General features: G+C 35.7%; 1 protein-coding gene across 1 annotated transcript in view; it reads right to left on the bottom strand.

Moving 5' to 3' along the window:
* LOC124798902 (spatacsin) overlaps positions 1–12,631 on the bottom strand; it is a 369,496-nt gene that overhangs the window by 237,387 nt on the left and 119,478 nt on the right. Inside the window, exons 10-11 of the mRNA XM_047262433.1 lie at positions 12,305–12,513; positions 3,460–3,614 (exon numbers count right to left, since the gene is read on the bottom strand). Coding sequence (XP_047118389.1) covers positions 3,460–3,614; positions 12,305–12,513 — 364 coding nt within the window. The remainder of the gene's footprint in view (positions 1–3,459; positions 3,615–12,304; positions 12,514–12,631) is intronic.

Here is a 12,631-nt window from a genome sequence, read left to right on the forward strand (position 1 = left end):
TATATGGAAGAACAGAGAGAACTGAGTTTCACAGGATCTCTGCTTGCAGAATCCATGTTGATTTTAATAGAAGAGATTTTCATTCTCCAAAAACATCATAATATATAAGGATACGACAAGTTCCATAATTCTACAACTGACTGATGTCAGCAATACAGATCTGCAATTATGTGCATCTGTCCTATGAGCCTTCTTGAAAATGGGAATGACCTACATATTCTTCATTACTCCAGCGACCTATGATAAATTGCTGCTAGAAGGGAGCAAGTTCTTTCACATAATCTCTGTAGAATCTTATAGGTATCTCATCTGGTCCGGATGCCTTTCCATTGTAAAGCAACTGTAATACTTTTCAATTCTGTGATCAGTATCTGGCATTTCAAAGTTTGTTCAGTGATTGAAAAGAGGGCCACATTACCATTGTCCATGATAAAACAGTTTTGGAAAACCAAATTCAGTATTTCAGCTTTCTGTCTGCCATTTTCTTTTTCAGTCCCATTATGATCACTGAGGAACTGATGATTTTGAACTGCTTACTGATTTTATGTAAAACTGAAATCTTTTAGGATTTTAGTCAGTTCAGTTGGCAAAATTTTGCTTTCATAGTCATTGAATACTTCTCTCACTGGTCTACTTATTTTCATTTTTGCTTCTTCAGCCTTTGTTTGTCAGCAAATTTTGGACTTATCTTAAATCTGTAATGAAGCTCTCTTTATTTATGTAATAGTTTTCTAGCATGGCTATTCAATCATTAAGGGTCTTTCCCATTCTTTAAGACATAGTTCAGAACATACTTGTCTGCAGCATACCGAATGATTTTTTAAATTTTTTTTCCATTTCTGCTCTACATTTTCATCCTCGGCACTGAATATTTGATGTTGGCAACTCAGATGCTCAGCAACTTTTACCTTGGCACTCTTGCTAAGCAAAGATATATTCCTACTTTTCTCAACAGTCCACATAACACCCCTAGTCAAAGCTGTTATCACAGCCTGATGATAACTGATACCCTCCTCTATGTTAACTGGTTTGAAAAGTTCAGGCCTGTTTGTTACTAGGAGCTCTAAGATATTATCTTCATGAGTTGGTTCTCTAACTACCTGTTCAAAGTAATTTTTGGACAAGAGATTCAGAAAATGTCAAATGAATCCCTATCCATACAAGTTCAATGGCATGACTCTCCAATTTTATACCTGGTAAGTTGCTGTCTTCCACTATTACACTAGCATGATCAGGCAACTTATTCATAAAACTGTGCAAGTTTACTCTGAAGCACTCTACCACTATAGCTCTTGATGCAGGAGGTCTACAAAAGCAATTGATTGCCATTTTTGAGCCAACCTATCCTTACAATATATATTCCAAACTGAATTTACGATTTCATTGCTATTCACTTCCAGTTCCAACCAGCTTTCTGTTCCTAATACTATACCTTTATTAACATTTTGTGTTTGCCCACTGTGCTGTTTAATAATGCAGGCTACTAAATTGTAGTCACTATTATAGTGTACCCCATTTTCAGCCATCACTGTAGGACAGATTGAAATAAGACCCAGCTTCAGTGGAAACACATAAATTTGAATGAAATCCTTCCTTGTTGAAAGATCATTCCACTACTGTATAGGAGATACACTCCCAGTTAATGCAGACACGAGACTGCTGCTTGTTGAGGAGGCATTTTACAGGTTACCCTCTCTGTCATTGCAATGAACATTAGAACTGACTGGTGAACAGTTTGTGATGTGTTCTCTGTTTGTAGACAACTTAATTATTAACTCCTCCTCCACTGGTTTCAGAGAGTGCAGGAGCAAGACAAAAGGAAGGTTTCACTTTTTAAACAATTAAAAAGGTTGTGTGTTACATTTTGATCATAATTTTAGTTAATCAGAAATATGTTTTAATGACACAACACTAATTTTCAAAGAATCTGTCTGGTTCCTGGGTCTTGTATCTCATGAAAGACTCATGTAGCTATCATTTGCATATCAGACCACCAACAGGGGCATATAGGATGAGCACTTTTCCTGGACTAAAACTGGTGAGACTGCCTCTAACCATAGTGTCTCATCATGGAACTCATTTATAAGCCCATTCAGACTATAGAATACCCAGCAGCCACCACCACTGTTTCAATTACATGAAAGTGTGTCATATGCAAAAAAGCATACAGCAAGAATAATTTGCAATGCTCATCCATGAAAACTGGAAGGCATCACTTTAATGAGTTACACATTATAAATACAGTTGCCAACTACACGTATAATGAAAATTGCTGTATAGGCTTCACTGCAGTTCTGAAGAGTAATAATGTCCATAATAAATATGGAGATATAATAAGGGGAGGTGGCACTACAGACTTACGCTGAACATTGCTTTGAAGCCAGAGTCGCCATGTTAGTAGCCCATAAACATTAGCAGACTACTCTTTGCAATTCCTTCTTGTTCTTATTTTCTGTTATGTCCACACAACAGTCGTGTCAAATAGTAAATATTACAGTGCTTTCATGAATAATACAGTATCAGGAAAGCATATTTGATCCTGTAATATGATTCCTTTGATCTCATTAACGTAGCTTCCCTTTTGTTACATGTTTTGAATAACCAAGAAGTGAAATATGTGATGAGAAAAGACTGTTTCGTAATCCACTATTTTCCTTAGTACGCAATTTTGTTCCATCTATGTCCTTTTCCAAAAAATTCTGAGAACACATTTTGCTACGTCTGGATGGTTTGCAATGTTTCCTTCTCACAGCATTCAACTGGAGTGCTCTTTGAGTTGGAAATCTAAAGCCAAATTAAAGAAATAAAACTGTTACAGTGAGAGTAATCCCAGCTCAACTAAAATTCATATATATAAAAGAAAATATTGATTGAATGAGTCCACTTACAAATCAAATGTGATTCCTTTACACTTTAGACAATATCAGAATGACTTTACACCTGTAAATGATGCAAGCTGTTACTTTTTATCAGAACACTTCCACCAGAAACTAATGTTTGGCCATACTAACAGGGCAGACATTGGCTTCAAGTTTGTGACATCATGAATCCTCTGCTTATTATATCTCCACAATAATAAAAAACTTAGATCAATATTAACTAGGCTCAAAAAAAGGATTAACTATAGCGCAAACAAAAAATTTTGATCACCTGCCAAATGATTTAAAATTCCTGACTGGTGGCAAAATTAACTTTAAAAGTAATTTTCATTTTCCTCAATAATTGGTTGTCTTAGTTAGACAAAATTTTATTTAAAAACTTGTAGCACACATACTATGAACTAGTAAATACTCAGAGGCATTGTTAAACTAAAGAATTTTTCATTATTATACTTAGAAATTTGTGAATTGGTAGCATTTAGCCACATGTAAAGATAAACTGTATTATAAAGTCTGAAAACTGGTTCATTATGATACATTATACACAAGAACAGAGGAACAAAATGAATGAATTAATTACCTGGAACATTAAAGAAAATCTCAGTCAACACTAATGATTTCCAGTCAGGTGGTTGTTTAAGAACAACATCCACTGTTAGCTTCTGATCTGTTCCCAAAAATTCCTTATTCTGCATTTGTTTTTGTTTTTTACTGGTTGTCTGGTACATGAATTCACTGTACAACAAATGGACAAATCTCAGATCAGTAGCTCATACATGCTAATCTAAATACAGCAATTAACAACAAAAAATTACATGATCTGTTAACAGTCTTCACAAAAAAGGTGAACTTTGGGCACGTGTTCCACATGACTTTATTTTCCATCTAACTGAAGGTACTCATATGTTTTCAATACAGTATTCATCTTAACTTGTATGGTCATGCCAAGACATAGGAACCTAAAACTGCAAGTGAAGAATAAATAGACAAATCTTATTAACAAACAACTGATAGAACACATTGTGTATCCTTAAATGAAAAAAAAAACATTATTTATCTAGAAAATCCAGCAATTGTTTTACAAATGTGCCTTACAGTTCTTTCACTCTAGGGCTGAAGTGATTTACTGAATAGCTTAAGAAAATGTTATTTTCATTTGATGTTACTAATGGAGGAATACTTAACTGTTACTCATTATTTTCAAGACCAATAGTATAAGGAACGGTAGCTTCATTATATACATGAAATGCTGAATGGCAGATAAGCAATACATAGTGGTCTAGCTCAGTCATCAAACTTGTCAGAGCACAGACATACCTCAGCGACTTTCCCTCCCAACAAAAAATGAGCACTATGGGACTTAACATCTGAGGTCATCAGTCCCCTAAAACTTAAAACTACTAAAACCTAACTAACCAAAGGACATCACACACATCCATGCCCGAGGCAGAATTCGAACCTGCGACTGTAGTGGTCACGCTGCTCCAGACAGAAGTGTCTAGAACAGCTCAGCCACTGCGGCCGGCTCTCCCCCAACAGTATATCCTGAATGACACATGTAATCCTTGGATAAATGATCGTATGTACTATGTATAGTGAATAATGAATTAATGAGTATCAGTTGGAGTAGAAAAATAGCATTTATGATTTGAGAAATGATTGAAATGCAACAACAACATTTACAAGAAAATATCATGATATAGGTAAGTTAAACAATTTAAATTCAACTAACTTCACAAACTAATAATAAACATTATTTAGCACAGATTTTACTAGTTTAACAAAATTACCTTTCATTAATCACGTACACAAGAACTGAGTCCATTCTGAAAGCTTCCTTAGTGTGCAAAAGCATCATTAGTGCGCACTCAACACTAGTTAGATTATAACAAAAAAAATTATTGTGGGTGCCTTGATCCATTTTGACATTTTAGTTGCTTTTCAGTTCTACAGTTATTAGCAAATTTTTCATTTTCTCATTCATAGCATAACTTAAACTGGGGGACTGCAGTATCCTGTTTCCACGGAGGAATTTTTTTGACTTAGCCACCTTTTTCTCTAGCTGATGTGTGTATCTTCCCTTTGGTAACAATTTGTATTGTAGTTACTGATCTTAACGTCTACAGCAATACTCTTCAAGATTCCAAAAGATGTGCATTGAAACTATGCCAAGTACAGTGACTAGTTCAATATTTTTCTGGTAATGATTTCATTATTATTTTACAGTAGCAATGTTTACAGTTGTACTTGGTATGGCTTGGTGACTCAGCAGTAAAGTGCCAGACTACAAATCCAAAAGTCTCCGTTTAGTTCCTGGTATAGCTTAGGATTTTTATTTGTCATTTATCACTTCTTTCATCAATGGTTGACATGAGAAAATGCAGAGTTGCACTGTAGTCTGGAATCCACGTTAAAACTGTACATCCTCCTATAACTGGCTGGGTGAGTAAGTTTAAAGATCTGAGGAAGGCAGTCCCAAACCAGCTCCAATAGGACCTGCCTAGTAAAGCATTGTGCTGTTCAAAATAATCTTCAGATTGATGACTGCTTTACTTTACTTAATAAGTGCACGATTATCTCAGTAAACTGTGGAGAAATGAAAATTGTCTCACATTACTGTGAGCCTGAGTTTAAATTTAGTTATATTGATTTGCATCTAAAGTTGGACTGACATAATAAGATCTGCAAATTTGTGTTCTTTTTGTGACCTTGGACCTCCAAAAAAATTATGGACTTACAATTTTTTACTTCTGACACTTATGTCTAACATTCGTTCTAATCTGGCTTCCCATTTTAGGTTACCGGGTCTCACCCCCACAGTGTTTTTTTCCCCCAAATAGCAAGTAATACATTACCAAATTTGGTTGAAATCAATCCACAAGTTTAGGAGCAGGTTTCTACCTGTGGCTTTGCCCACGTAAGCATATGTCATATGTGTTTCATGCATATTTAACATATTTCACACATATTTATACATATATTTCACCTGTATCTTTAGAAAATTTCATCCTGCTGTTCCATTTTCATACAGCTCAATGTTTATGATGTCATATCTCCTGAACCATGTATCGTACAATGATATAATTTTGTAAGTACATCCTGCGGTGTATGTGGCTACTGTCTGCAAAATGTGTTATGAATAGAGTTTGTAGCAAAGAAGTAACAAATTTAAACATAATGCATGGTGTGGCAGTTTTTCATGCATCTCAGTGTTTATGATGTCATATCTCCTGAACCAGGTGTCTACAATGATTTACTTTTGATGGTACATTCAGAGGTATATGCAAATATTGTCTGCGTAATGTGCCACTAATATAGTTAGTAGTGAAGAAGTAATAAAATAAAATATTTTTCTTGCAGCACTTTTAATGCATGAACAGCACAAACGTAGTAAGTAATAACCTTTTTTCTTTTCAGTATTTTATGGGCATTGTAAATGAGACATTATATAAAGGTTAGAAATTGTGTGTAAGGTTTGTTGCAAATCATCATCTGCTCTCATTCTCAAATACTGGACAAATAAAGTATGGGTATTCATGCATCATGGGCCACACTGCTTTTTCAACCCCACCCCCAGCCTTTTGACAGATGGGAAGTTCTTACACCCACAGCGATTCTTTCCAGACAGTAAATGATAAATTCAGTTCAAATCGGTCCAGTGGTTTATGAGAATCTGTGGAACATACATACATACATACATTACATACACACACACACACACACACACACACTCACACACACACACACACACACACACACACACATTTTTATAATATTTGTGGATTTGTTAATGAATTTCAACAAAAGTATGAGTGCACTGTCAACTCCAGATTTCAATATTATATCAAAACATTATTAATGAGACCCATACATCCATCATTATGGTGCAAGAATAGTGACTTCCCTTCAAGCTTTACTCTAGTTTTTTTTGTTGACCATCCACATTTAGTTTTTCTTCATTTCCACAATAAGTATAAGTTTATGCCATGTTGACCTTACTCTCTCAAGGAGAAATAACATAGCAAAGGCATTGTCACTGTTTTCTCTCTCTTCCCAAACAAAAGCAAATGTCTCAAATTAAAATCATATCAATACTTAACCACCAGGGTGCAAAACTCCAAATAATGTCACTAGCAATTTTTAAAAGTAGTTAAAATTAATCCTACCTTGTAGAACTTTCATGTTTTTTCCTCAGGAAGGAAGTAGCTATTAACTACCATAGGTTGGAGAGGAGGAGCAGGTTACTCTTACCCCAGATCATGAGTGACCTGCCCCTCCTTTGCAACCTTTCTAACAAACCCTTAGGAAGGAAAATACAAGTTCTGAAAGAATTCATCATCATCATCAGCAGCAGCAGCACTCATACTATCTTTGTAGTTGTCAACTTTGTGACATATGACAAAAATTATACTCTTTCATTTCATCTTTGTGTTGTTATTTCTCGCTCTTGCAACACTGAGGCATTAATTTTAGTTACAGTTCTGAAAGGAACAAAGCACTGCTCCATAAGAAAGGAAGCATTCATGACATAAAAGACTATCATCTCATAAGCCTATTCAGGATTTTGTACAAAATTTTACAAGAATATTGTTAAATCATATCAGTTCCATGCCTGACACAGCTCAACCCATAGAGCAGGATGGATTCCACAGCAGCATCAGCCCACTAGACCATGTACAGCTTCTGTAGTTTATGACATGGCTTTTGATTCAGTCAACCATCTTGCTGTCATGCAAGCCTTAGTTGAGCAAGAGGTAGAGGTGGCTTCTATTAAAATCCTGTATCATACATCCAAAACTTCTGCAGCTTTTGTTAGTGTCCGGAAACTAATTTAAGAGTTTGCAGTTTACAAAGGAGTGACAAAAGATAATCCCATCTCCCCCATCCTGGAAGTGGAAATGTCAAAACCAAACTAGACAGAAAGAGACATTCAAATCAACAGAAAGAGACTTAACAAAATGAGATTTGCAGATGTCACTGTGCTACAGAAAAATGATTCTGATGAGCTATAGATGTTGGTATTGCATCTCACCTCAGAATGTCAGGCAGTGGGACTGAACAAAAACCTTTCCAAGATCAACATAATGTTTACTAAATTGAGCCTGGTAGGAAACTCACAATTAAAAAATACACTACTGGACACTGACAGAGAACAAATCCATCAAAAAGCCAGCTTGTAAATAAGACAGGAGGCATAAGATTGGAAATCTATCAATGCACCATGCTATGCTGGTAATCATTTGGAAGACATTCAACTATCTTCAGGTCAGACATCGCACTAAACCTGAAAAAATAGTTTTTTGTCAGTGTGTTCTATCAGGATGACTTACATCTGTGAGACCTGGACCTTTCTGAATACACAAGACAGAAGCTTACGACAGCACCGGAAGCATGTTGGGTGTTACAAGAAAAGACAAAAACGACACAAGACATCAGATCAATTACTGACGTCAAAAACATCCTGGAGAGATCAGCCACTATGAAATGGCAATGTGCCAGCAATGTTGCCGGTAGAAATGATGACAGCTGGATAAAGGCGGTACTGGAATGGAGTCCAAGAGATAGAGACAGATGACAACAAAGAGTGCTAGACCAATGGGACAAAGACCTACCGCAGATTGCTGGAACTGACTGTCTGAATATTGCCCATCACCAATGCTCAAGGAAAAAGAAGCTGTATACATACCTGAAGACATACCTAAAATTTATGTGAATGAGAAAACAGCCTGCTTGAAAAGGGCAAATATCATAGAAGAAACTGAATACATCATAAAGCAACAAGAAAGACTGAACACACCTGATTTCAATGCAAACTTAACAAGCAAATAAAACACGTAATCAGAAAGAACAAAACCCTCATAAAAGAAAACACAATGACATCTGAAGAAAAAAAACCTACAGAAAGCTACAGAAGAAATTAAGACAAGAAAATGCCATAACCACGAAATCTGACAATGCCAATTTGATTGCACTCAAAAAAGGAAAGGAATACACTGATAAAACATTAGAATTCATTCAAAGCAACATCACAGAATTAATAAGTGATCAAACATACTGATACCAAAGAAACTTACAGAAAACCCTGAAAAACATAGAAACAATTTTCACAGACACACAAATTAAATAAATGACACAGAAAAATCCCAAGGCCCCCCACTCTAAAATCATTGCCCAAGATTCAAAACCAGGTACCCCCTTACGCCCACTAATTGACTTCACCAAAGCACCGACATACTTCTTAGCCAAAAAAGGCACACACACACACTGCAACAGAGAATATACAAACATACCAAAAACGAAGCCGGAAGAACTCAAGTAACACACCAGAAATGGCAACAATAATTTCAGTTTACATAATTTCCATGTACACACAAACTCCAACATCAGAAATTATCAACATTATACAAAGAAATCTCCAGCTACAAGACAGAAAATCAAATCCTTGACAAAATAGTAAAACCAGAGCAATACAAAATAAAATATTGGTACAGATGTGTGGTCGATATAATTTGCCTAATATATGAACCACAATCTCGTATAAAGGAACTTCATGAAGACATTAACGCCCTGCACCCATAAATAGTCACCACTGAAACAGACACAGATAAAAAACTCAATTTCTTAGATCTCACAATACGTAAGACAAACAACAAACATGAGTTCACAATTTATAGGAACCAATCCAATCACCCTATAACTTATAAAGAACCCAGCTCCAGGTATTTACTACACAGACAGAACAAAACACCCATCAACAAACATAAGTATACAGAAAAACGGAACACAATAAAACAAACATGAGAATGGGTATGATACAAAGACTGTACATAAAATAAACAATAAAGTACAAAAACAGGCAATACATAACACACACACACACACACACACACACACACACACACAACAAATCAGCAGATAGTAAGCAATAAATGGCACAAATGACTTGCAACAACAAATTCACACACACAGGGTGGGCAATATTAAAGAGGCAAGGTTCAACACAGCATACAGAACCAAAACACTATATAGAACAGAGTTGGAAGAAATATCACCAACACTGATAAATACAGCCAGTCTAGAATATATAAACTAACCTGCAACTGCTGTATATGTGGGTCAAACATGCAGGAATTTTAGAACCAGGTATACAGAGGATCTCACAGCAATGAAAAGCAATAGCTAACATTCAACATTTACTGATCACTTAACAGCACAGAGTCACCACCTAATCGACATAGAAACTGATTTAAAAATCCTTAAAATTAGTAACAGCCTATACCAAGAATTACCATGAGAAGAAAACTATCACATCCCAAAATCAATAGCCCAGGAAAAGAGAGAACTAAACGAATACATATCACTGTGCAATATAGCCCTCTTTGCTACTATAAATGAACTATATAAATATACCTACCCACACTGCACACCACTCTCTCTATACACCTATCCACAACTCTCTCTCTCTCTCTCTCTCTCTCTCTCTCTCTCTCTCTCTCCCTCCCCCCCCCCCCCCCCCCCCACACACACGCACACGCACACGCACATGCACACGCACACGCACACACACACACACACACACACACACACACACACACACACACACAACATACGAACTAAACACAACAAACGTCAACAACACTTCAATCCTGCATGCCACATCCAAAACAAACATACCATGAAAGAAAATAATACCACAGTCACAGCAACATATAATAGCAGTGAAAACTTTGAGCTTGGCACAAAATCATATAAAATTTATACGTAATGACAAATACAATTGAAAAATGCGTGTTATCTTGACATAAAGAAGTAAAAGCACTAAAGCATCAAAAAAACTCAAACAACACGATACATGGTGACTCTTGGTTGGAAATTCATAATAACCAGAAAAATAAAATAATGTTTTGCTGTTTGCAGATGACAAGCTGTAGTTTGCACAGTAGAACTAAAGCTACTAGCATAAATACCCAATAGCTCCATGTGAGGTACATAAACAAATACATGCATCCACTTTATTTTCAAATGTACTATAAAACTAGAAACTTTAGACATATCATAAATAAACAACATAGAATGCCTCAAATCAGTGACACACATGTCAGCTCCAATGTAAAATCACTTACAATAACTGCTCATTTTACAAATGTCAACATTTTGCACCAAAAGTTTCTTTAAAGGTTAATGTGAAACAATTTTGCAGAACAAAAATTATCATGCCCACAGAAAATAGCACAAGAAGTCTGGGTGAAAACAAAAATACAAAGGTATCTTGCATAAGGCAGAATTGTTCTCAAATTTTCTTAGCAAGTACGGAAATAAGAAGAATTGCAACATTCATATGATGATAAAAAATAATCAAAATCCTATCAGCTTCAGCATTATTTCAATACACACTTACAAGAGTTACAAAAGTAAAAAGTTTCAGATAATCTGTTTGGTGTTGAAAATTTAAAGGCTTTTCTTTGATATCCATTACAGTAAGATATTCTGGAAGTCATTTGTGAACAATTTCACCTTTACAAATGATACTTGGAAGAATTTCAATACAAGAAAGCTTCGATTCACTCTTGTGATTTTTAAGGATTCAGAAAATTTTTAAAAAACACTGCTGATGTAGGATAAGAGGCTCAGTCATTTTTGGATCACATATTTCTTTTGGCCATTCTCTCAGTTTCACAGATGCCAGTTAAAAATTAATACCAAACTATTATTCAGGGTACACATTCCAGTGAGAAATAGTCAATGAGTGACTTAGTTCTTTTCGTGATTGCAGTAGCATCAAATGGCTTGAGCTTGATATGTGGTTGTCTTCACCACTCTGCTGCAATAGATGATGGCAGTTTACTGCTGAGATATGGGTTGGTATATGTGATCTTTGGTTATCATCATATCCCCCCAGGATCAATCTCTTTTTCTTCATAGTAGAAAGAGTAACATCACAGTTTTTTACACAACCATGGAACTGAATTTCAGGATGGTATGAATGGAGTTGGGGTAGAAGTAAATGTAACACTACAGCTCCATGTGGCCAGATAATGAAGATATCAATAAAGAGATTTAATCATTCAAGCTTTTACCTGGGGGGGGGGGGGGGGGGGGGGGGGGGGACACTGCTACTTTAAATGACAAAGAGATTTTCTTAGCAACACCCTTATCTGGAATGTCAAGTTTTCAAATTTCCTCATTTCCTTTCCTTCTTATTTCTCTTCTTTTTTTCTATTGCACATAATTTGCACAATGTTATTACACTTAGCAGCACATGTATAAACAGTAAGATGTAGATCTCTTTCAACTTGCTCCAAATGTACTGTAAAGACTCTTGCAGGAGAAAAATCCTCATCACGTTTACTGCATACCGAATGTTATAAATAACATTCTGAGAAAGCCTGTTTACATTTCACCAATGAAAAATAAAGTATATTTACCTGGTACCAGAAAATTCAACTGCCTCTAAATGGTCTTCCAAAAGCAAAATAAATTTCCACGCCTCAATTTCAAGAAGGTCCAAGGAGTGGTGGTCAACCAAGTATTTTGCAACATTATCACGTATTTTTCTCTCACTCGATTTTCTAAATATATTTCTCAGCTCTTCTTCAGAATTATAATTTCTCAGCTCTTCTTCAGAATTATAACCCTGTAAAATACTGTTAACATTCAGTTACACATCAACCATGAGGAACCTTACTACCAATCTTGCTAACAAAATATGTCTTAGGCTTACAGTAATACCACAAGCTGCCTCAATCTCTCTT

The sequence above is a fragment of the Schistocerca piceifrons genome, chromosome 5 (genome assembly GCF_021461385.2).
Source record: "Schistocerca piceifrons isolate TAMUIC-IGC-003096 chromosome 5, iqSchPice1.1, whole genome shotgun sequence".
NCBI classification, from domain to species: Eukaryota; Metazoa; Arthropoda; class Insecta; order Orthoptera; family Acrididae; genus Schistocerca; species Schistocerca piceifrons.